Source organism: Sabethes cyaneus, chromosome 2, assembly GCF_943734655.1.
Source record: "Sabethes cyaneus chromosome 2, idSabCyanKW18_F2, whole genome shotgun sequence".
In the NCBI taxonomy this organism is placed as follows: Eukaryota; Metazoa; Arthropoda; class Insecta; order Diptera; family Culicidae; genus Sabethes; species Sabethes cyaneus.
The window spans coordinates 28296786-28324062 of NC_071354.1; the positions used below are offsets into that span (position 1 = coordinate 28296786).

At 37.6% G+C, this 27277-nt stretch overlaps 1 protein-coding gene across 1 annotated transcript; it reads right to left on the reverse strand.

Annotated features, from left to right (window-relative positions):
- Positions 1-1913: 1913 nt before the first annotated feature.
- LOC128735214 (uncharacterized) lies at positions 1914-26984 on the reverse strand. Its single transcript, XM_053829707.1, has 2 exons — positions 25337-26984; positions 1914-2194 (listed from the first exon to the last, which is right to left on the reverse strand). Exons 1-2 carry the CDS (start codon positions 26982-26984, stop codon positions 1914-1916), a joined length of 1929 nt encoding a protein of 642 aa, XP_053685682.1.
- Between the last annotated feature and the right edge of the window lie 293 nt (positions 26985-27277).

Here is a 27277-nt window from a genome sequence, read left to right on the forward strand (position 1 = left end):
ATTACAAATGTCAAGACACAAACACGAGGTTGGTCTAAGGTTTAATTATGGTTCCTTCTGATGTTCGAAACTTTTGACATTATTGAATTGACATCATATATTAAAAATCTTAAAAACATTTCAATAACTTGAAATTAAATAAAATGGAAACTATTCCAATTAAATTCTACAATCTGGTTATAGATCGCGATAGATACGTATTTCGCTTATGACTTGCAGGCTTCATCAGTGTCTGTTATCGAACCCTGATGAAGTCTGCAAGTCGTAGGTGAAATACGTATCCGTCGTGAATAAATATAGGAAGTAGAATTTAATTGGAATAGTTTTCTTTTTGTTAAGTTTCAGGTTTAGTATTCTACTAAGACGCTCCAAAAACTTCAGTCATTTTAATAACTGACTTACGAGCTATCAAAATAGCACATCAAATGCCAAAGATTGAACGTAAACGTCTAGTATTGTGTGACAAGCGCAATACGAAAAATATTAAAAAGCTCAATAACACAGCCATAAACCGGGGAGACATCGCATGGGTCGAGAAGCCACGTAAACAGAAATCCAATCCCAATCTGCCGAACGACCAACCACCCATGAAACAACAACACACTAACTTTTTAGCCGACAAATAACACAATTGAGTGCATGATGATATCTAACCGTAATGCAACAGATAGACATCTACCATAGACCACCCAACCAGCCAGCCCTCTGCTGGTTTGCTGGTTTACTGGTTTTTGTTCACAATCCCTTATTGGAAACCGAATTGTTGTCCACTGTATGTATGATATTGTTCCTCGCTTAACGATCCGTTTGTCCGTTTTCCTTCCGTCAGTTGGAGATGGCCGTCGTATCACGTACCCTATACATACTCGTTTACTGCCAAAATGACCCATTAAGCTGTGTCCTTGAATCCACTCGGAGCGGATGTTTTATAGTTTTCCCGTCCCGTCCCGAGCTTAAGAGTGAGACACAATGTTTCGCATTAAATTTTTATATTTTAAATTTTTAAGCCATTTTCACGGAAATTTATGATCCACTTTTGTACTTTCGCAGCAACAAAGAGCAAGAAAATGTTTACGACTTTTTATACAAAACTCACCTCACCTTTTGTTAAGTTTTCTTGCTCGGAGAGTCTTATCGCACATTAGTTCCGCTATTGGAGTTTCTTTGTATTTCTCATAACGGAATGAAAACTAAAGTGTCCGGTTTGCTGTTTCGTTTCGAGCGGCCACCGAGCTTGGGGTGTCGTCGTGTGGGGAAACCCTCCATAAACACAGTGCATGTGGCATATGGAAAATCGGTTCTGGGGTCGGTGCAAAGAGCGGCGAAATCGAGGAAATTACTTTTTCCATTGTTTTCTGGAAATTGTACTGGTCTTGGCACAGACTCGCTCCACCGAGCGGTGGAGTGAAGCAAAGCAGGACATTGTATGATTTGGACCATGATCATCATTTCCTAGTGGTATTGTACATGTATAAGTACGTACGATTATGGGGACAAAGAAGATTGCTGCTGGCAATGAAAGCTGTTTTAATATAATCGGAAAACAGCACAGCATTCTAATGTTATGGCCAGGGTCGAAAATAATCAATTCACAGCAACTAATCGAATATTGAACGTTGAACATTGAAGGCAACGATCAATCGACAATCCAATTGTCAGCTGCACATAAAAATATCCACTTTGGCGAATTAATTCGAGCAGAGCTCGAATCGACAATTGGCACCCCCTTGCTGGCTGGAGTGCTGCCGGAGCGACAACTTTTCCTTCCACATGTGACATTCAGAAGACAAATTGTCCTCTCTTCATCTCCCCGCGTTCGTTCCCAGAGGATATTCACTTTCTTCTTGGGGCGGGGGAAACAAAGTCACTTTCAATTTTATCTCCTGAATGCTGGTGGCAAATATGTTCCTATCCTATCGCTCTTCGGGCCGCTTGCACTTGGCACGAGGAGAATAAAGTCGTAAATTCAAACCTGTCATACAACTTTGTAGCTGAAGATGGGAGAAGTACAGCGTTTTTTTTCGATGCCCTGGAAACAGTAATTCAACCGTCGAGTCGGAATCAATGCTTCCAGCTCGGCCAACCTTAGAGTATATATACTTGTATTCATGGGTTGACCCATATCGACACATATGCGTGCGGGTTGGGAAAAGTTTTCCACTCTTCTGATGCTGCTGTTGCTGATGCTGTTGCTCTGTAACGAAAAGTACCGAAACGAGCGAAACGATGATTTCCATATTGTTCTAACGATTGAAACTTTTCCGATCGTAAAAGTTACTCTCCCAGAACCGAAACAGGTGGTTCATTGTGCTCTTTGGGATTTATGTGATTTTTCTTCGGGTTTGTGGAAACAAATCGAAGTTAGATGAATGTTGAAATTTAATAAAAGAAAAGAAAATTAGGGTTTGTATTTTTGCAGAGTTTCTTTTAACTTTGTTTGTTCTAGTCTACCTTTATCGATCGAATTCACTTGTTTTCCCGTATTCAGCAGTTGTTGTATTCTTAATTTTTTCAGAAAATATTTGACCCATTTTTAGTTAGAGACTTTAACTTACGAGTGGTTCCAAAAATCGTCATTTTTGCCAAATTTTCTTTTTTTAAAAGTTCATAAATTTCGAACGACCGAATCGATTTTAATATTGTTGTACCAAACGAAAGATATTTTAATAGTCTTGCTAAAAAGTTGGGCTGAAGTTTAAAACAGTTTATTACCTGTTTTTAAGTTTTCCAATTTTATGCGCGACAGCCGATTTTCGATTTTCCAGTTTTCACTTTTGAATATTGACTCTTGACTTTTAAGTTTTGACCTTTGATTTATGGCATTTAACTTTTAACTTTTGACTTCCGATTTTCAGCTTCCAAGTTTTTAATGTTGACTTTCGATTTTCGAATATTATCTTTCAATTTTTGAATTTCGATTTTCGATTTTTGAATCTCGACTGTAAACCTTTAATTTTCGACTTTCCACTTTCAATTTTCGACTCTCAACGTTGGATTTTTGACTATCGACTCTCGGCTTCCGATTCTCGACTTTCGATTCTCGACTTTTGACTTCCGATTTTCAACTTCCAAATTTTGAATGTTGACTTCAGATTTTCGGTTTTCGAATTTTAACCTTCAATTTTCGACTTTCCGATGTCTGAAATGACTTCCGATTCGATGAAATGACTTCCGATTTTCGACTACCGACGTTGGATTTTCGACTGTCGACTTTCATCGTCCAACGATTTTCGACTTTCGATTGTCGATTTGTGACTTTTGAATTTGGATTTTTCACTTTTGATTTTCGACTTTCGACTTTCATCTCCCAACGATTTTCGACTCTCGGCTTTCGATTTGCGACATTCAATTCTCGTCTTTGGACTTTCGATTATCGACTTTCGAGTCTCTTTTTACTTTCAACTTGTGACTTTCTACTTTTTGCTTTTTACTGTTTACTGTTTGCTTCTAGCATTTCACTTTTAATTTTTGACTTTATACTTTTTACTTTTTGATTTTATCGCGTTTGATTTCTTTTCCCGTGTTCCTCGTTTCTTCTACCGGTTTTCTTTTCCTTTATCTCACTCACTATTGTTCTCTACTCTTTTGGTTTCTTTTGTTTTTTGATTTCTGTTCCCTTTCTTGTTTCGTTTTTCCTCTTTTCCGCATTTGCTTTTTTCTCGTCTTCCCATTTCGCTACCCGTTCCCCGGTTTCCTCTTCCTTTATTCTTTTTCTCTTCATTTCCTGTCCCGTTTTCGCCCTTTTGCTGATTTTCCTCTGATCCATTTTTCGTTTTTTTCTTTTTTTCCTCGCTTTCATGCTCGTTGTGTATATCATTTTCTTTCCCGAATCGATTTTTTGCTTTTCTTCGGTCCTAGTTTTCGTTTTTTTCACTTTTTCACTCATTTTCAATCCCGTTTGACGTTATCGTCTCTTCCTCTTATATTGTCCTGCTTTCGCTCCTTTTTACTTTTTACTTTTTACTTTTTACTTTTTACTTTTTACTTTTTACTTTTTACTTTTTACTTTTTACTTTTTACTTTTTACTTTTTACTTTTTACTTTTTACTTTTTACTTTTTACTTTTTACTTTTTACTTTTTACTTTTTACTTTTTACTTTTTACTTTTTACTTTTTACTTTTTACTTTTTACTTTTTACTTTTTACTTTTTACTTTTTACTTTTTACTTTTTACTTTTTACTTTTTACTTTTTACTGTTTACTGTTTACTTTTTGCTTTTTACTTTCCGACTAGTGGCGTGTGAGTATTGTTATGGTTGTGTCGTTTTTAGTGTTTTGTATCTTACATTCCTTACATCGATTGTGCCTGCAGCCCTCAGCAGGGACTTCAGTTGAATGGATAGACAGCTTTCAAAAATAGTGATTCGGTCATGTTAGATAATAGCGTTTTTGTTTTCTAACCTGGGTTTATTCCAACCGACCACTAAATAAACAAACATTTTCGCGAGCATAAACAAACGTTTTCGGGTTGTCAGTGTATTGCTTATTGCGAGGTTGAAACTGTGAAAAAACTCAGTGCGAACCCGTCTAAAAAGTGCAACCCAGAGCAAAACTAAGTTCAACCTGAGTGAAAAAAAAACAAATGTTTTGACACCCGTTCGATTGGAACTAGGGCGAAACAAGGTTGAATCTAAATAAAAACAAGAACGGTAAATAAGATATGATATTTGGTGATGCGAAATTTATTATTTGAAGATAGAATTAACAAAAGGGCGAGTGTCACGGGCGTGAACAGACCGAGTGAGGATTGATTTTCCTATGCTGGTCCAGCAAAAAATTACTCTCACCCGTTTTGTTTACATTTGCGACATTCGCCCTTTTGCTAATTCTATCTAGATTTGAGCCAGTCTAAGGTATAGTCACTATATGTATAGCCTTGGGGATAGAAATCGAGAGCCAATTTTAAAGTCAAAAGTGGAGCCAATCGTGTTTCAAAATTCAAAATGCAGAAGCAATCTTAAACAAATTTTATTTTCATAGAACTATTCATTTTCGATATGATTCATTTTGACTTTATTGTTATCTTAATTAAATAACTTTAATATTACGACGCTTTATTATATTCGATCATTTTGAAAAGATCATCACAGGATCATACCCAGTTTTAGAATGAATACTTGTATATTATTTACCAATCGAAATATACGGATACAAATCTTTTGATTCGCAGACGTGTACTAATTACACACATTGCTTTCGAATAAATGCAATGTTTACAATAAATAATCACGCTTTGCACGATATAGCAACACTCCCTACTGCCGGATGTTTGGAGTTCAATTTGCTATAAATAGTAACAATCTATAACTCTATGCTTAAGCCCAGCCATGCTGGTTTAAATCACTATAAAACTATAATAATTTTAATTTGCTCATTAGTTAAATAAATTTGCCCTTGAACCTAAACAATTTTAGATAGTCTTCGCGCGACGGTCGGTTTAATAAGGAATAAATAAAGAACATACCTAAAATTCTAATAATAATCATAAAACCAAATAAAAATTTAAGAAAACCAACGGTCACATCACTTATCAAGGTGAATCCGGATCCAACGAAACCTGCCTTACTAACAGAACTCCCTCCTGTGATCTTTGCGGGGATACAGAGGTTAACACGGTTCCTAAAACAGTAAAGATTACACTAACATTCCTTCCCAAATACCATCTGATTGCAAGGACGTGGCCGGCGCAGTTATTGATCCTTTATATATCGAGTCACTGAATTTTGCACAGTGTGGATGATCGGTCACTCGCAACCCCATTCACTTGATTCATTGTGCAATTTCACTGATTCAGGTCAATCACTAAGTGCAACCATTGATATGTGCAATCAGTCTAAACTAAACTAAACTAAGCAAAGCAAGTAGTAAAATCGTCATTTTTGCCAAATTTTTTTCTCTAAAAGTTCATAACTTTCGAACGACCGCATCGATTTTAATAATTTTTGTACCAAATGAAAGATATTTTAATAGTCTTGCTAAAAAGTTGGACTGAAGTTCATAACAGTTCATTACCTGTTTTTAAGTTTTCCAATTTTATGTTCGATTCTAGACATGTTTTGTACGGTTAACATGACATTTGACTTAATAGACTTAATTGTTCCATCAACGTCCGTCAACCATGTGGCCTCAACCATCATAAATAGCTCATACCTTGGCCATGAGAACCGTTGAAATCATCCTGTCATTTAATTCCATCCTCTTGTCATTATCTGTTTTCCTCCCAGGATCCCAGCTACAGCTGTTCACTGTTCAACAACACTACAGGTAGAACTGCTGCTGCACCACCGCGCCGGTTGGGTACATATTCCATGCTTGATAATTCCACTCCATAATAGAACCTAACGCTGCACTAGAGCTTTGTAATGGACGATGGATGAACGAACAAAATATGCTTCACAGCCTTAAAATACCAATCTCTCCTACCTACCTACTACACTCGTGATGGCTCGTGATGACAGAGAATTTTTCATGATTTATTACCACGCTATTGGCATGGTTTATCAATCGCTTTTCGCCACGCGAATGAAAGTTGTGCATTACAAACTTGAGTAATGTTTTTTTTTTGTGCTTTTCATTGCTATTCTAGCATATCTTTATTACCAACAACCGAGTCCGAGTCTATAACAATTCACAGCGGGTGCCTTCCAACAAACATTAAATTTGGAAATTTTTCAATTCGGTAAACGCCGGCAATCCAATTTTGCTTCAATATTAAGGTGTGACTGAAAATGCCGTAATCAAATCCCATTGTGTTTAAAATGACGTACGACCGAAGCAAAACCATTTATCAAAACCACGGTGTACAGACAGACGGGCTGGGCGGGGCAATTTTAATCGCCGATCGCTCTGCCGCCTACCGGTCAGCCTCAGTGAATGTAACCAGTCAGTGCCTGTACCTACTACAGTGCAGTGGTGTGGTTATTTCAGAAGGGTACCTACCGGAAGTGATAAATCTTCGTTTGAGCCAAACAATGGATGATTTGACATTGTGTTTGGTTGTTATGATGGAAGAAAAGTGGATCGATTCGGATCATCCACAATAGCTGCTGCTGCTGCTGCGCAGTGCATCATACATCGAACGTTTATGCAGTGAAAGCTATTGATTGGGGATAATTCATGATATCGGATAACCGAACAATAGTGGCAACACATAGATGGAATGATTGAAACGGTAATCCTATTGATTGTCAATCACCTTCCCCCAACCAATCCTGCAGTTGGGGTGATGATAAAATTTATGTTCCTTTAAGCAAACATGCCCCTCATGGTGCATCGGTGGCTAATTTTTTTCAAGACCAGTTGCTGCTCATTTGTTGTTCCGAAGGGAAGACTTCAGCCTATCTATAGCCATGTCTAATATTCATTAGCCTTTTTAGCAATACCGAAAGCCGAATTGGGAACAATAGAGAAACATAATAGCATCATCTCCGTTTTCGGGAAGAACGAAGTTTGCCAAAAGGAGTCCCCTGATGATGGTTTCGAAGCTACCACAATCTACCTACCTAGATTGGACGAACGAAATGGTAACCTATTTGGAGCTTTTAATTTTTATTGTTTCTGCTTTACACTTTGCTTTGTTGATTAAAAGTGGAAAACGATTCAACCTTACTGCTTGGCTGATAGAAAATTTTGATTCCGTTTCTACAAAAACATCGTGCAGATGGACAATACGTGTTTTGACCGAATAGAGCATCATCGCATTACGCCAAAAAAACACAATCGTTCCTGAATACCCATTCGATCGCATTTTTACCCCAAAAGCATGACCCGAAAAATCTGTCTCAGTGTCAAACCCCGGCAGAAATCACCATTGTCTAGATTTTTTTGTTTTCCTAGGTCTACTGACCTTTGCATTGCTTACTAGGGAACACCATATTTTGACAATTTAGATTGCATTATCTTTTAAAGAGCAAACAGTATCGTAAGTCTAGCAGACTTACGCATAATCAAAATTCATTTTTACTGTTTCTCTAAAAACTTTAGATCCTTTGAATAAACACTTTAATATGAGACAAATATACTTTACTTTATATATACTATCGGTTTTAAAGGTGGGGCTGATTGCATGTCCTCTGGGTGCAGTATCTCGATCGAAGTAAATAATCAACTTTGTTGAATGATCAAATAGATAAGTCTTCTGAGATTTTACGCCCCTTACATTTCCCCTTTCTAAAGGCTGGAGTCTCTACTATAGATTTAGTAGCTGTTTGTAAACTACGTATTTATTATTGGTTGTTGTAGACGCCCCGAGTAGTTTTCGTCCATACGTTTTATTATAATTTGAAAGGTGCGTTGTTTTTGGTCGTCCCCCAATTTTTAATAGCCCACGTGGTTCATGGTTGGCCCCATATGGACTAGTTTATTTTGTTCTACATGTGTATTGTTCATAGATACGCTATTGTTTATTTATTAGGTATTTAGCTTAGCACAAATGCTAGTTTCAAGCCGGCACAAAAACCCTGCATCTTTTCACAGAATGTTATAAAGTAATAAAACTTATTAACTAATCACAACTTTACAATAATTTAAATGGATAAAAATAACAATTACAATAATTTAAAATGAACCAAAAACAGCAGTTTACAAATATTAAAAGTTAAAATTATTATCACTTTGATCACATTATCACAGTGCCAGACGACGGATGGGTTCATGTTGGCCGTAATTCGTACGATAAACGTTTAAGCGTTGAAGATGTTGATGACGTTGCGCGCGCAAGGACAATGCACTTGTAATATAGCGAGTATATTAGGACAGTCGCTGCAACTGGTTAAAATTTTGTGGGTCATTTGAGACATGATGTGCTTTCGTCGCTGTTCGAGGGGTTTGATTCCAATTAGCAAGCAGATGTCTTCATATGATGGCAAACTCTCAGGATTTCTCCATGACAGTGTACGACAGATACGTTGGATGAAATTTTTTTATACACGCTGAATACGCTACAGCCAAATGTCATTGTATGGGTCCCATACAACACAGGCAGACTCTAGAATGGAGGGTAAAAGCGAGCAATAGAGGGCACGCAAGGTCCCAGGATCGTCAAACTCCTTGCCGATTCTGACAATTAAACCTAGCTGACGATTTGCCTTGCTAATGATCATGGAGTAATGCTGCCTAAATGTCAGTTGAGCGTCCAAAATTACACTAAGATCCGTTACAACTTCTTTGCGTAGAAGAGTTATCCCATCAATACGGTAGTCAAATAGCAAAGGCTGTTTTTGCCGTGAAAGCTCATCGCAGTGCATTTTGAAATGCTTAATGTCATGTAGTTACGTCGGCTCCAGTTAGCGAAGAGATTACTTAACGCTTCTGATTAAAGCTAAATCTGATAGAGTTTAGTGTCGTCCGCATACAATAATCGTGTTCCGCGCGGTAACAGCTTTGTGATATAATTGATAAATAACGAAAACAGTAAGGGTCCCAGAATGCTGCCTTGTGGAACCCCGGAATTGTTATTAAACCAACTAGATTGTGACGTACCCACTTTCACAGCAATTTTGCGATTCCGCAGGTACGATTCCAATAATTCTACCATCGCGACACATACTCCAAGTTTGTTGCACTTGGCAGTATGCCATGATCGACACGATCAAATGCCGCCTTCAGGTCTGTATAGACAGCGTCAACCTAGAGTCCTCGATCCATACCACGGAAGCAGAAAGAAGTAAATTCTAATAAGTTAGTAGCTACGAACCTGTCAGGGAAAAATTCGTGCCGAGCCGTAGAAATGTAGTTTTTATGCTGAACATTAGGCGATCGTAGACAATTGCTTCAAAAACTTTTGAGCAGGCGCACAAACAGGAAATTCCTCGATACTGTTCCACGTTTATCGCCCTTCTTGAACACCGGAAACATAAAAGACTCCTTCCAACTACAAGGAAATTGATGACGGCCTTAGTGACTTCTTCTTCAGTAGCTACGAAATATATTCAAAGCGTGTTGGAATGGTAGGTATGCCGCTAATTGATTTAATTTATATAAATTGAAATCTATACCTATAAAAATGGATTTCTGTCTGTCTGTCCCTATGCTACTTATAGAATCGAAAACTACTGAACCGATTGGAGTGAAAATTTGCATGTAGGAGTTTTCGGTGCCAGGGAAGGTTCTTATGATGGTTAGAAATCCCTTCCTCCGCTAAGAGGGGGGGCTCCCATACAAATGAAACACAAATTTCTGCATAACTCGAGAATTAATCAAGCAAATGGAACAAAATTTTACACGTGGGTGTTTTTGGAGACAAGAATTTTTTCTATGGTGAATTGAGACCCCTACCCACTTTAGGAGGGGGGGCTCCTTACAAATGAAATACAAATTTTCTCATAACTTGAAACCTAATTAATCAAATGGAACCATATTTGGCATGTGGGTGTTTTTGAAGGCATGGATTTTTTCTATGATGAATTAGGACCCCTCTCCCTTTTTAGGAGGGGGGCTCCCATACAAATGAAATTCAAACCTCATAACTCGATAACTAATCAAGCAAATGGAACCAAATTTGGCATGTGGGGGGTTTTGGAGGCAGGATTTTTTTTAATGATGGTTTGAGACCCCTCACCCCTGTGGTAGGGGGATAAGGATTCTCATACAAATAAAACAGAAATTTTTGCGTAACTCAGTTTTGCAGGTTTTTACATGAAAATTAACGTAAATATGAAAACGAAAAAAGAAAAGGCAACAAATGCTTAATTTTTTTGCTTGTTTAAAAAAACTTTTTTTTCACACCTCCCACCGCCTTTAGTTGCCCAACATCGGAAGGAAAAAAACTTTATAAAATAAATGTAATGGCCTAACAGATATTTGAATATATATAGTGTTCTTAATTATAGATGTTCCTGAGAAATTAAAAAAATACTATTGTTGCAGTAGAAAGGCCAGGACACACCGCTAGGTGGATTAATTCCGGTTTTTTTTATATTGGTTACAACTTTGCCAAAGAAGCTATGTCTATGTACCTGAACACAAAAAAGTTTTTTTTTATTTTCATTAGGCCATTAGGCCTTTTGAAAAAAAGTTTATGTCACCCCCCCTTCAAAAATTTTCGAAATTTGAAGGGGCAAAAAAATAAAGTGTTACCTATATCATAATTGCATTCTTTAGTGATAAGCAGGTTTTTTACAGTTCAGCGAGTTTACAACTTTAAATTATCCAATATGTGCAAAGTTAAAGCAATTATCTCGTTAGTCTTGATCAATTTTTTTCACCAACTAAGCTTTCTGATTCCTGCTGCAAGTCACAGGCAACTATTGTACTTAATCTAACGTCGTCGTCGTCCGACGTCGAAAATTGAAATGCTTGCAAAAAGACTTTTGGCTCCACTTACTTTAAATGTTGTTCCATTTCGATTCATCTTGTTTTAAAAGAACCGAATTAGATTGAGACAAAAATCAATCAAACAATATATTAGTGAAACTCGGTACCGCTTTTGACGGAGACATTACGAATTGCAGTGGGATTATTTTTGCCCGTCATATATTCAAAAAGAAATACGACAGATTAAACACTCCGGAATATCCACTATCGGTGCTTTCGAGGCTCTAAATTGATCATTTTATTCCATAGTGTCCAAGTACTTACCCTAATTTTGGTTGTTAGGGGCGAAAAACTCAAAGATGCAGTTTTTTACCATGCGTTGGATGCATGCAGAAAGGATGTCACTGAACTGTTCGAAACTGGAAATTTTCTGACTATTGGCATGTTATGATTATTATTGGGATCAATGGTGGCCCCACCATAACATCAAGTCAAATCAAAGTTATTTTGCTTTTTTGAGCTAGATGAGGATTTCCCGGAGTTAGATAAGGATTTCCGAATCTCAGTTGGAAGAGACAGTTAGAGTCAATAGGATCGTAGCAATTGGCCTTGCAATTGTCCTGTACTCTAACAGTTGGCTGCGAAGTCTGTCATATAAAAACAAAAGGTCAAGTTTCGATAACGGAAGGTAACATCTAGGCTTTGCTTTGCTTTTAAGGTTTTTCTATGCGCAGTGAGTACTCTTCCAAACTTTCCGGTAAGTTCATCGTTTGGTTATTAATCTTGCTGTGCGATTTGAGAGTGTTGCGAATTTTGCACTGTGTTTTACTAAGCCACCTAGTTAGCTTCGAGGTACGATGCTGGCTAATAAGCCAGTCGACGTACGTTCGAATGTCGGCTAGGCGGTGCTTGCTAGATAGAGTCAGTAGGATCGTTGCACTGTCCCCGTAATGTTCTTTTACTTTAACAGCTGGCTGCGAAGTCTATCGATAAAGAAGGGCAATGTCTAAAGACGGTATAAACCCGAAGCTTTGCTTTGGCTTTAATGTGTTTTACTTACTGGAAAAAATCTTGGGATATGATGAGAAAAAAATAAAGTAAAGCAAAAAACAGTGATGAGAGGTACAACGAATTTTTAAACTTTGCTTGGCTGAGACGGTATTGTCAAATCTAGTTTTAGTTTTCAGAAGGTCGCATAATCAACCCTTTTGCATGCATTATGAGACCTTTCGAAAGCTAATGCCAGAAATGAATCAAAAATAAGTCAAGGTGATCGAACCTTCACTGCCAGAAGGAACTTAAGATGCCAAAGAGTTGAGAGCTTTTTCGATCGTCAAATAGTTGTTATCGAAACGGTTTGCATCCTTAATATACAAAGGTAAACACGTTATTGTTGGAGAACAAGCATCAGCTCAGGAACGGCCTGATATTCAAGACCAAAAAGGTTGACCAAGAAACAATCGGTTTCAAACGTGAATAGTTTCAGAGATTTGTTTTCTTGAAATATGTTGGTAGCACAGTATATGCTTTCCAAGTAAAAAAGTTGTAGTGAGCTAAACTGCTATTTTCACACCATGATTGTGATTAGATTATTCAAGTGAAGGTCAAGTTATACGTTTGTGACTTTCTAAGGTGATCCTGTGGCACTCCACTATTATCAAACCGGTTCTACTCTACCAGAATGCTTATTTTATGTGCTTGGGTCGAAAAATTTTAAAGGTTGGTTCGGTTTAAACTAAAATTAAAGTATTGTACAAAATTCTTGTTTTAAATATTCAATAATATGCAAAAATAAACACTGGTTTCTACTCTTTTGTTTAGTTATTGAAGGTTTGATATTATTATTTTTTTCTTGACCCCCCCCCCTCTCCCCCTTCAACAATATTTTGAGACCAGGACATAAACTTTTCTTCAAAATTGTATAAGCCTTATAAATATTTTAAAAATTTTTTGTCCCTCCGGTGTTGGGCCACTGAAGGGGGGTGGGGTGGAGGGCAAAAAAACAAAGAGAATTTTTTATTGGGCAAAAAAATGGATTTTAGGCATTTTCATTTTAAGTTTAAACGTGAAAACCAAATCTATTTTTGCTTTTAATATATACGTTGTTAATTTCCATGTAATAGTCGTCGAAATAAAGACAAAAACGAAAGAAAATCTTTTTGGCCGATTTTCGGAAATTCCGCTGTTTGAATTTCCATTTCTATTTCATGCTAGAAGCGTAAACTCAACTCGTACACTCATTTTTCAAGTTTTTCAGGCTGTAGAGCTTACAAACAATTGATTTTATAAAAAAAATTAACTCATATCCTACAAATTATTTTTTTTGCCCCCCGATTTTTCAAGCCAATTTCCAAGGGGGGGGGGGGGGGGTTAGCAAAAAATTTTAAAATGATTGGCCATAATAAATAAATAATTCGATTACATAGCGAAAACAACAGCTAATAATTGTGAAATTATTACAAAATTTAACACTTTCATCCAGGATTTTTTCTTAATGTAATTAAATTGCATGAGTAATCTAATAAACTAATTCGCTCCAGAACTATTAGCGCTGAGATAATGCAATTAAAACCTAGCCAAAAAGTGTAATGAAATCACTTCGTTAGCAGAATATAAACGTTCCTAAATTTTACCACTGAGATACTAGAGTCTCCGAGCATAACTTTGTATCAAGCGAGAAGACGATTTTCTACACTCGATTAATTCCTACTAACTAGTCCAATCTGCAGTAAATTCGTCCTTTCCTGCTTCGACGGAAATTGCTTTGTCATGTAATGTTGGTAGTTCATTTACGATTGTGCCCCTTTTGGGTGGAGCGTCTTGAAAGCAGAAGTGTAGTTCACAGTGCACTGCGCTGTGCTCCTTCGGTTATTACCCGAATGACATCTGGCGATCTGGCCAGCGCAGTCAGTGATTAAATGGAACCGAAGCGAGCGAGCGAACGAGCGAGCGCGCGTGACAGTTTAACTACCCTGAGCTGATGAAATCTGCTGACGGCGCGGGAGCTTCTTCGAATGCGGGCAGATATAACGAAGGAACCTAAATGAGGTCGGGTTAATGGTTGATTTATGATTAAGGGAAAAAAAACAAGCAACGGGTTGAACTATGCCCGGTCAAAAGTGAGAAAAAGATTAATCTCAAGAAACGGCGATGTTTACCTCTAATTAGGACTAAATTATGGGGCAGAGCGATTTTTCTTAATTTGTTCGTTTCTTTTAAGAATCTCGTTTCTTTGCTGAGTTGCAGCAAAATTAAATGAACCTGTACCAGAGTTAGTGAGAACATTAGTCAAATGAAGAGGAATAATGTATCATTATTTTGATTCAATTGAAATATTTTTTCCTATTTTTTTAAATTTTCAAAATTTATTCTGTCCCTAACTATCACCGGAAGGTTTTCGGAAGTAAAGCAAACCAATTTATGATACATCAACCGAGAAGGAAAAAAATCACAGGATCCGGTTGTTCGCACGTAGAGCAGCTTTGGGACTTTTCCCCTTCTTCCCGTGGGATGCAGGTAGATGTATATCGCGAGTGGATGCAAACAATAATTTAGTCGAGCGCCGCCCCACCGCCATCCACCGCCACCGTTGCGTTGCGTTGTGCAAAGTGGAAATTTTTCGGCAGCTCATTGTGTATGCATTGATTGAAGGTTTAAAAATTCATAAGACTCTCAGCACGCACGGGGAGGAAGCGAAAGGCTGGCTTTTTTCGTATCCTGCGTTTGTTTTTCCAGGATGTTTGTGCATGTGTGTTTTTGTTTTTTTCTCATTCGCCCCGGTTGAGCTGCACAGAAAAGCTTCCTGTACCGTTTCGGGTACCGAAGATTGATTTCTAAATTTGTTCACATTTATATTCTGCTCTGTTTCAATACGACGAAATTAATTAAATCATTTAAGTCCCTTCTCAAACTACAAGTTTCTCACAATCACTCCAACTGAAAAGTGTACTCATTAAGTGCAATTATCTTCGCCCATCCGGTGGAGGGTCATCGGATTACACCTCTCCCCTCGGTTCTGTTTCAATTGTAGATGCTCAACCGAACGTGTAAAAGGACGCAAAACCTTGTTCCGGTGGGTCACGGCAACGTAAAACTTTCCAAACTGTAACAATGTAGCACCCTTTTCTTCGCTTCAGATAATTTTCCGACCGAAGCGGCTAGCGTTGCGTTTTTCATTCGATTTTTTGTTCATCGTGGTAAAACCTACTGCCCGTAGCAGAAATAAGTTTTAATTGAATTTATGAAACAATTTCAGCTACTTGAGGCAGTACTCTGCGATTCACGTAGAGCTGCTAAAAAAGCCGAGATCCTGTTCGGGCCAGAAGAGTGTTTATTTATTTTTTCGCCAGCAAAAACCTAAACAAGCGTTCGAGAACGGTGAGTTTCAAATTACTGAGCTTCACCGTATATTGAAGGCACAGCAAACAACTCAAAAAGAATACACGAAAGGCGTCCTAGTTCAATGATGCCAGATCTACGGTTTTGGGAATTTGAAATATTTTCGTTTCTGTTTCTTCGCACATTTCAATTTTTTCCTAATTAGATTTTTATAGTGCGATCACTACTATCAAGCGAATAAGGTTGATCCACAGTTTTCGAGATTCGAGTTTTCAATATAAAACCGTACAAATGCAAAAATCCTACTGTATGAAACCCTATAAAAAGAATTTACTCTGCAACATATATAACAGAGGGTGCTAATGTGCAAGTAAAATGTTTAGGACAATGTTTTTTGAAAAAAAATCTTCTATGTGTCATGTCAGTTCATCAGGGGTTGATCTTTATAACCTAGTAGCTGGAATTATTTTCTTATTTGAATTAATGCAAGCTCTGCTTGCGATGACTAAAATACGACAAAATGACAATGAAGAGTCAACGTAAAGACAATAAAAGTGCGATGAAAAGTTGATGAAAAAGTAATGAAAGGATACTGAAAATACGGCGAAAGACGATAGGAATACGTAGGAAGTAACATAAAGATACAATGAAGGCACGTCGCTAAACCAGCGAAAATAAGCTATATGGAAAGGGTCACTACAGCGACAAAACATGCAAAAAAGATGACGAAAGAACGACGAAAAGGCAGTAAAAAGACAACAGCAAAAAAGACGAAAATACGATGAAAACACAACATAAATACGACAAAGAGATAACACAAAGACGATGAATCCGAATGATTCTTGCAAACAGATGACAAAAAAACCAACAAAAGAACTGAAGTTTTTGGAGCGTCTTAGTAGAATACGAAACCTAAAAATAAAAAATAAGAAAACTTATCCAATTTAATTCTACTATGTGTATTTTATTCAATGACAGACACTGAGGAAGCCTGCAAGTCGTAGGCGAAATACGTATCTGTCATTGAATAAAATACACATAATAGAATTAAATTGGATAAGTTTTCTTATTTTTTATTTTTAGGCAACAAAAGAACGACAAAAAGATGACGAAAAGATAATGACAAATAGACAAGAACTCCATTGGAAAAAGATGAAATAGGTTATGGGCCCTATTCTGTAAGTCACGTCGAGTGTCACTGTGCTCGACTAGTCGACTTTTGGTATTATGTAAGTCACACGTGACCCAATTTTGTCGAGTAGCTCGACTGAATCTACCGCCAAAAAGCTAGTGACTAAACGGTTAGCAAGTGACGCCTGAGCTAGCTTTGTTTTGGTCGTGCATTAAGCCGCTATGCTGCCCGTTTTTCTTGCACTCGACACTCGACAGTGACTGAGTCGAGCCGAATTACTCGACGTGATTTACAGAATAGGGCCCTATAAATACGATGAATAACCACCGAAAAAATGCCAAAGAAGCGATCAACCAAAAACGTCAAAAAGACGGTAAATTAAGACAGCAAATTGTGGAAAAGAGACAAAGAAACGATATAGAGATGGCAAAAATACGGCGAACACGAAGAAAAACCAACAAAAAGATGAAAATTTTTGAAAAGATGGCAAAAATACGATGAAAATTGAACGAAAAGACGCCCAAAATGCAACAAAAAAGACATAAAATGACAAAAAGACGCTTAAAAGCGTCAAAGTGGCGACCAAATACGAAAGTATGACGAATAAACTATGGAAACGCAACACAGAGGCAAGACAAATGACACCAAACAAGACGATGAAAAAACGAGAAAAAAGTGATGAAAGGACAATAAAAAAATGGCGTAACGAAGACAAAAGACGATGAAAAACTGATAAAGAAAAGATGACAAAAAATTAAAAAGAGCACGACAAAAAGTGATAAATACAACAGAGAGATGACAAAACAAAAAGAAAAAGACTACAAAAAGATGACAAAAAGACAGCGAAACGGCGTCGAAAAGACAACAATAGGAAGACGAAAAGAAGCGAAAACAGTGACAAAAAATGACGAAGAATATAAAAAAAGAGAACGTTTAAACATTTCAAAAAGACAATAAAAACGGCATTCAGCGAAAAGCGACAACAAATACGAAAAGCAGACGCCAAAAAACGAAGAACCGACAACGGAAACATGTTGAAATGATGACCATGAAATACAGCAGAAATGTAGCAGAAAAATGACAAATGACGATGTAAAAAAGACAACATAAGGGTACCAAAAACACGGTTAAAAATGATAAAAAAAGGACAAAAGATGGCTAAAATACGATGAATAGAAGCCACGCTAGAGCAGCGCTAGAGCAGCAATAAAAAATATAGGAAAAAAATAGTAAAAACTATTAACTGATCAAAAATAGATGCAAAGGTGATGAAAAGACGATAAAAAGATGGTAAAGCAGCAACAAAAAACAACATGACAACAAACGAAAGCGTCAAAAAGGTGATAAAACTCGCAAAAAAGACGACAAAAATGTGGAAAAAATATGACAGAAATACGACAAAAGAACGATGAAAATATAGTGAAAAGGCAGTTTTTTGTTCTCTTGACAACAAACATAACGACGAGAAAAATGCAAAAATAAATTACATTTAAATGTTGAAACTATTACGGACGAAAAGATGACAACAAAAAAACGAGGAAGAGACTATTAAATGACGAAAAAAATACCAAAATAGCAGCAAAAATGACGACAAGAACGTCAAAACGCAGCCAAAAATATCGACGAAAAATGCCAAAATTGGAGGTCAACAAACGATGGACAGACGACGGAAATAACATGAAAATACAATGAAGACGAAGAAAATATGCCAAACACGACAAAAAGACGTTAAAAAAACGGCATGCAAAAATCGAAGAAAAACTGACGAATGTACGACAGAAAGCCAAAAAATTAGAAAAGACGCTCAAAAAACAAACACGACAAAAATGTCAAAAATTCATATGAATAGCATCAAAAAGGTGACAAAATATACTAAACCAGACGATGAAAATAGGACAGAAAGATATCGAAAGAACGACGAAACAACCGTAAAAAAAAACTGGTTATCTCTTTTTTTTGTCAGATGGGCATTGGATTAAAGGGCCTCTGCGACAGTCTAAATTATCTTTTTTTGTGGCAGTTTTGGTTGTCTGGATGACTACAAACAGAACGACGAGAAAAGTTATCAAAAAGGGGATAAAAAGACAACAAAAAAGGCAAAACGGCAGAGGTACCGACAGCAAAAAAGACGTCAAAAACGATAAAAAGTCGTTAAAACCCCGACGAAAAATACCAAAACGGAGTATAATATATAACGAACAGACGAGAAAAATGTGGTGTACAAATGGTGAAAAGACAACAAAAATATAACAGAGAGATGACAAATAGACGGCGAAAACGTGTCAAAAAAGCAATGAAAAGATAACGAAAATATGACGTAAGAACGACGAAAGGACAGCAATTAGACGACAAGAAGACGACGAAGAGGCAGCAAAAAGACAGCGAAAAAAATCAAGAAACGAAAAGACTAAAAATTGATACAGAAAAGGCTGTAAAGAGAAGACTAAACGATAGCAAAACAGCGAGAAGAAATGCCAAAACAAACTAAAAATGTGGACTAAATCAAAATGTGATTTAAAATTTGATGAAATTTCGTTTCTTTATTTAGAAATTTTGATTTTGAAACGAAAAAGTAACCTTTTCTTCGGTGATGAAACTACGTCTCTGTCCTCGCCTAAGTCTGGCAACGCTGATCCAAGAATCAGGTAGCGGAACAGCTTGGCTGCGGTAGAAAACGTAAACCAGCAGCTGCTGGTTCTGTTCCTCTCCTTATCCTTCGGTGCACCCCACGCTCGCTGATCGCAAAAGTGGGCGAAATTAAGTGGAATTTTATTAAAATATTTAAAACAGAATTTATCCTTTCCATAATTGACTTGACCTAATGGCTTTGCCCTTCTGATAAACCCATCAGGCTTCGGTTTTTGCGAAAACGTGTTAGCTTGGCTTGGCTCGCGCGCGCCTTTGATTCCCCGCGAGCGACATCGGCATAAGCGCTGAACCACCACCTGCTGATCCGTCGGCCACTGTTTAATCGATATTTTTAATTAATTTGCCACCGACGACTGGCTTACTAACTGCTAACGGTGGCTTAGCAATGGGTGTTATTAATCTACCCCATTTGCCCGGCTACCGTAAAGCCCCGAGTTTTGCGTTTCGTTTAGGGATTTGAGACGACGGCAAGCAACGAACCGCTTTAGCGGAAGATTAATTACTTAGCATGAAACTGTAATTACATCTTCAATTGAAATCCTCGCAAAATTGGACTTTGATTTCTGCGTGAACTTCTTCATTCATCATCCGGTCTGGCATACCGAAAGCAGAAGCAGCAAAGCAGTAAGTTCTACACAATGACCTTTTCACTGCTGCAATTTTCGAAAGTCAATCTAAATAATTAAGTTTCCAGCAGTCGCACTTCGCTTCGCACTATATAGCGGGCGGACGGGTGGACGGACGGGTGGGTGGGCAAGATAATGTTTCTCTATAGAATCACACTTCCCGGTTTCCATCTTGGAGGAAGCACGAAAACGGCACAATAAATTATTTTTCAGCCAAAAGGCATTCCCGTCGTGACATGCAACGGCAGATGGATGGAACCTCGTTCAGTTCGTTCGTTCGTTCGTTCGTTCGTTCGTGCATTTTCAGTTATATTTAGAAAAAGAAACGATATAAATTGAAATTCAGCAAGGAGCCAAGGTAACTTTCTAGCAAACTGCCGGGTAAGACGCTCTCGGGCGAAGCCGAAGCTTGACTGACTGAGTGAGTGAGCGGTGAAGCAGCAGTAAAACTTCACTTCGACGAAAAGAACCGTCTGGTTGCGAATAGGAAGTCCGCCTTCTTCTTCATCGGGTGGGATAGACTTTTTTCCTTCTTTTTTCTGTATATTTCAGTATCAGACATCGGTACCTTCCGTGTACAGCACAGTGCAACCCACAAAGGCTGCAGTAAGTTTGAAAAATATATATAGAAAAAATAACGTATAACGAATTGAGGTTAATACCGCACTTCGTCGCTGCCAGTAAGTTGCGTCGTTTGGGAGACGTTACACGGTAAGGCCGGATTTCCCGAACTTGAAATAGGCGGATTTGTGCTGTAATCGATTTTGGTCCGAAATCCTATATTTACGCCCCCATGTAGGAGGAAGTAGAAGGAAAAAAAACCTTCACGATTGGTGCAGAAGCAATGGTTCAGTGCATTTCAGGGTGTTGATATCTTAATAGCTATCTGCATTAAGGAAAAAATGTCTAAACATACCTCAAATTACGAAGAATAATCTACACCTTCAGGGGAAAGTTGGATAACGGACGAACACAAAATTATTGCACCACAGTCAATTTACTATCTCTTATATTCATCAGATCAAAACCAAATTTATAGGGCACTTTTATAAATATATTTCAATTTATATAAATTAAATCAATTAGCGGCATACCTACCATTCCAACACGCTTTTAAAATATATTTCGTAGCTACTGAAGAAGAAGTCACTAAGGCCGTCATCAATTTCCTTGTAGCTGGAAGGAGCCTTTATGTTTCCTATGTTCAAGAAGGGCAATAAACGTGGAACAATATCGAGGGATTTCCTGTTTGTGCGCCTGCTCAAAAGTTTTTGAAGCAATTGTCTACGATCGTCTAATGTTCAGCATAAAAAACTACATTTCTACGGCTCAGCACGGATTTTTCCCTGACAGGTCCGTAGCTACTAACTTATTAAAATTTACTTCTTTCTGCTTGCGTAGTATGGATCGAGGACTCCAAATTGACGCTGTCTATACAGACCTGAAGGCGGCATTTGATCGTGTAGATCATGGAATACTGCGTGCTAAGTGCAACAAACTTGGAGTACCTGTCGCGATGGTAGAATGATTGGAATCGTACCTGCGGAATCACAAAATTGCTGTGAAATTGGGTACGTCACAATCTAGTTGGTTTAATAACAATTCCGGGGTTCCACAAGGCAGCATTCTGGGACACTTACTGTTTTCGTTTTCGTATTTATCAATGATATCACAAAGCTGTTACCTCGCGGAACACGATTATTGTATGCGGACGACACTAAACACTAACTCTAAGCACATCATGTCTCAAATGGCCCACAAAATTTTAACCAGTTGCAGCGACTGTCCTAATATACTCGCTATGTAACAAGTGCAATGTCCTTGCGCGCGCAGCGTCATCAACATCTTCAACGCTTAAACGTTTATCGTACGAATTACGGCCAACATGAACCCATCCGTCGTCTGGCACTGGCTTACAATCAAAGTGATAATAATTTTAACTTTTAATATTTGTAAACTGCTGTTTTTGGCTCATTTAAAATTATTGTAATTGTTATTTTTATCCATTTAAGTTATTGTAAAGTTGCGATTAGTTGAAAAGTTTTATTATTTTCTAACATTCTGTGAAAAGATGCAGGGTTTTTGTGCCGGCTTGAAACTGTTATTTATTTTCAGACGAAAATTTCACTTCGCTTGCCACAGGTGCCGATAAGCCTCCCAAATGGAAACGGAACATTTCTCACCATTATTTCGAATCGCATTTAACAATGTCCCTATACCGAAGTCTACAAAATTTTGAGTTCAGAATTTCCATTTACATCGTCTCGCACAGTAGTCCAAAAGGGCGAAAAGTGGAACTGTTTTCCTAGAGTGTTTTTTGTTCATTTTATCGTTTATGGTTTTTCAGCACTTTTATTCGTATGAATATCCCCCTTAATCTAAAACTGTCAAAAGTTAGTCGTCGCTTACTATATAAATTGTTACGTAACCGTTTTTTGATATCTCAATTTTTCAATTTTTTATAAGTTCTTAATTGGCGATTTTTGATGAAAAACACCTTTCTTTTGGAAAATTGCCGCCATTTTGGTAAACCGCTACGTAACAATTTAGGTATTGACCTAAAGCTTCAAAAACATCTTTGAAATCCGTTCTACGATACTCCGTTGATTCCCGGCACGTACCGCCAGCAAGGAAATATTTTCTAGAGGACATTCACGCGCCCACCTGCTGCCAGCATAATAATCACTATTCTGATTCATTCACTATCCAAAATATACAAAATATATCTTCAAATATACCTTAACCAATAACCAAAATACCCCGACACTTAACTATAATTCTAGCATCTGAAACAAATTTACGAAAATGTATTAGTTTTCGGTCTTCCAGAGTAAGGTCCCCCCTTAACTGTGTCATTAATGAAGCGTCTACCATACAGAATGTATAAACGTGTGCCTTTAAAAGAAATACAGTTATATTAATCTGTATTTTCTCGGCTAGCCTTACTGCACTTAAAGCACTCAAAGCCACCATAACTCCGGGACGCCTGAAAATTTTTTCATAAAAGTTGGCATACATGTTCTTTGACATAAGGGAATCGGCACACGATAGTTGTCAAAAAATAGGGTTGCTTACCGATCTCGTGACACGACATTGTTCGAGTAATACCACCATCCGGGGTGAGATTGTGCCAAAAACCAAAAATGTTTATTTATGAAAATTTATTATATCTATAGAAACTGGTGACCCAAATTCAAAATGATGATGAACGTAACATATTTATTCATAACTTAGAATGGAACATAGATAATATTAGCAAACTATTTAGCCTAAACAGGGTTTCAAAGTTCGCGATCAAAAATACTCGGAAATAAGGCTTGTAAAAAATGTCCCGCATAAACCAACCCAAACAAGAAATCGCATAAACTTGCTATTTAGAAGGTATATAAACTAATCATTTACAATGTATTGAGAAGTTATTATGCGTTGGATAAGTTTTGATTACGAAAATAATATTTTTCGAAACTTTGTACTTTTCGAGCTTCACGGGGGTGAGATTGTGCCAAGCCATAATGATCGATCCAATTTGTGGATTTCACATACACAACAAAAATACGTCAGTATACACCAGTACATTCACATTCTTTACTATTGAGCACAATATTTTGACAGATTAGATTGCATCATCCATTTTGGAGCAAACAGTATCATAGGTTTGCTAAATAGTTTAAACTAATTTTTACTTTTTCTCTAGAAATTTCATATACTTTGAATAAACACTCTAAAATAAGATGAATATATTATACCGTGTATAAACTGCCAGTTTTAGGGAAGGGGAGGGGGGTGGGATAGGTCACATATTCTGCGGCCGCGGGTTCTCGAACGAAGTAATGGTTACTTTTGTTAAATGATTAAATAGGCATGCCCCCTTAGGATACACCCCTTCATATATCTCCCCCTTGTTAACCCTAGAAACGCTACTGGCTATATAAAGGCTGTCCATTGACTACGAACTCATTTTTAGTTATTTCAGAACTCTCCGGGTTATTTTCGGTCATACTTTTTGTATGATGGGTTGCTTTTGGCCGACCCCCTGCCCCTAATAGTCCACATAGTTCATGGACGGCCCCATATGAACTTCTTTATACTGATATTTATGTAACTTTTTGGAAAATGGCGTATGTAGTCAAACCAAAATCGTAACAAATTTTCAGTTACTCTCCGACGTTTCGCTTTTTATTTTTAAAGCTTTTTCAAGGAATCGCTATAAACATTTGTATTTTAGATCTTTAACAATTTGTATTATTTATTATTTACTCACTAACTACTCTGTCCGTTGTCTATATGATTTTGTCTGAAAATGTCTAAAATTGTCACTGCTGTCTTATGTTTCAACCTTGGGTTCCTGTGTATGGTAATTTTGAATGTAGATTTTGTCATTATATTTGTCTATTGCTAACCTGTAGTTTGTCATTTGTTGTGAATTTTTAGTATCGTTTGTCACTATAATTCTTGGGGTTTAGTTCTGTTTCCGCACTACCGGTCTAAGAGTCACCTAGTTATACAATTATTGTTCATTTGTGTGGATCTATTGGATTCAGTGGGGGTGTAGGGGTGTTCTTGATTTTATTTTTTACAGTAGATAGTATTCCAGCATATATACTGTTTAGTCCTTCTACGTCTGTTCTTTTGTTGATTGCGTTTGAGCTGTTGTATATGTGACACATTTCTAGTATGGCTAGTGACGATCGTTTGTAACTTTGGTCTATTATTTTGGTGGATGTGAGGTCGAATTTATGTTGTTGGTCTATGCAATGGGCGATTAATGCTGTTTTTTCCTTGAGATCTTGTATTTCCCTATCTGTGTATGTATGTCCTGTTTCTATTAGTTTGTTTAGCTTGTTTATGGTTGTTTGATGTCCTGATATTCGAGTTTTTAAGTGCGTGGTTGTCATTCCAATATATGAGGCTGGGCAGTTTTGGCAATTTATTTCGTATATTACGTTGTGTTTTAGTTTCTGTGGGATTGTATCTTTTATCGGTGGGAGTAGCATGCCAACGTTGTATCTAGTACTATAGGCTAAGCGAATTTGAGGGTAGTCTGTTTTTAAAAGTTGTGCAATGCGGGGAGATAGATTATCTATATGTGGGATTGGTTTGTAGATTGTGTTGGGTTGTACACTGCTGGTAGAAGTTGTTGATATTTGTTTGTACCGATTCCAACATCTATTGATGAGGCTTTTGGGATAGTCGTTGTTTTTGAGGTGTTTTACAGTGATGGAGTATTTTTGCTCTGTTGTGTAGTCAGTCGAAAGCCTATCAACCCGTGTGATAAAGTTTATCACAGTGTTGATTTTCTGATTGACGGGGTGGAACGAGTAGTAATTTAGTAACCTACCGGAGGCAGTTGGTTTGGCATACCATCGGGAACTAATGGTCTGGTTTTCCTGTCGAATTAGTAGCATGTCCAAGTATGGTAGAGTGTTGTCTTTCTCTTCTTCGCACGTGAATTGTAGGCTGGGGTGGTATTTATTGAAGTCGTCGATTATCTCCTGTATATGATTTTGGTGTACTGCTAGGAAGAGGTCGTCCACGTATTTTTTAATTACTGGTACTGTGATTGTTGTTGTTTCAAGCGTTGCTTTTATCAGTGTGTCCATCACTATTTCAGCCAAAATAGGCGAAAGGGGACTTCCCATAGCTGTTCCGTTTATTTGTTGATAAAATTTGTTGTTGAATTGGAAATAGCTTGAACTTACGCAGAACTCTACTATTTCCAAAAACAAATCTAGACAAATATTGTTTTTTGTTTTAATTTGTGGCCAGTTGTCTATGATTCCTTTTGTGATTAATGCGTGTGGAATGCTTGGGAATAGCGCAATTACATCTAAGGATATCATTACGTATTCCGGTGGTAATGTTATTGAATTTACATATTCGCAGAAGGCAAAAGAATCTGGGATGCTGTATTGGCTGTTGATTGACGACTGTAGAATTCGACAGATGTATTTAGACAGCATGTATGACGGTGCAGTAATGTTGGGTACTACTGGGCGAAGCGGTATATTAATTTTATGTACTTTTGGTTGTCCGTAAATTCTTGGGCAAGTGGCGGTGTTGGTTTTTAGTGAGCGGAACGTCTGGTTGTCTATGAGCTTTAGGTCTAACAGTCGTTGCGCAATGTTATTGTTAAGCGATTGATTTTTTGCTGTTGGGTCTCGAGCTATTTGTTTGTATGTGTTAGCATCTTGGAGCAGTTCGTTCATCTTCAGCTGATACGCATCTGACTTCATGATGACAGTTCTATTGCCTTTGTCGGCTGGCATCACGCGTATGTCTGGGTGTGCTGCCAGGAATTTTTTGGTGGTACTGATAGCGGTCGTGCAGAATTGTGTTAGTTGGTCGGTCAGTGTGTGTTTTCCCATCTTGTGTACGTGGTTCTGTATGGCATTGGAGATCAGGCATCTATTTCGGTCTTGTATGCTTTTATCGGAGTTTGTGTGTAGGATTGATTCGAGGTCTGCTATCAGGTGGTATATCGGCAATCTGTTTACATTCGTGTACGGAAGGCTAAATTTCGGTCCGAGGCTGAGGAGTATGCTGGTTTCAGGTGGAATTTCGTGGTCAGTTGCGTTGAATATGGCCTGTTCTTTGAGTTCCGGGTTTCTGGTGTGATGATCAGCTGTTTTTGATATGATCCGTGCAAGTTTTTGTGTTGTGCTTTTGGTTTTGCGGTTTAGAATGTTGTGGTATGCCAGTTCTTGGGAGAAAATAAAGGTTCCGTGGATTTCCTTGCTGGTGTCGATTGCGATCTGTTGTTTGCATCTTTCTACTTGTTCATTCAGAAGGCTGATTTTGTGGAAAGTGTGTTTGATTTCTATTGATAAAATAGATTTTTTGAACCTGGCTATGTGTCTGTTTAGTTGATTCAGATACGGACTGTTTTCCTCCAGGAGCGAGTAGATGCATTTGAACGAGTTTGTTATGTGAGCCGGAAAAATGCCTTTTCTTCTGCATTCGATGAGGAAACCTTTTCTACTCATCATGTTCGCCAGTTTTGTATTTAGCGTAGCGTATTTTTTTCATATTGAGTGTGACATCTTGACCGTAGTGTTCGTCGATATAGCGATATTTATGTGTATTGTTTATAAACATGCTAATGTTCACTGTTTAGGTTTTTAGCCTAACTTTATGTTTTTGGCACAAAGTCACCCCCTACAAGGGGTGAGATTGTGCCAAAGTTCATGCACTTCCAGTAAAATTAGGTTTCATTGTAACTAAACCATCTCTACGGTAGTTGTTAATTGAACTATTTAGTATATATTGACAGGTTTGAAAT

Coding starts and splice junctions, on each gene's coding strand:
- LOC128735214 (XM_053829707.1), bottom strand. CDS start 26,984: ATGATGAGTAGAAAAGGTTTCCTCATCGAATGCAGAAGAAAAGGCATT. Junction 2,195..25,336: donor TGCCAAACCAACTGCCTCCG/GTAGGTTACTAA, acceptor TTTTCGTTACAG/AGCAACAGCATCAGCAACAG.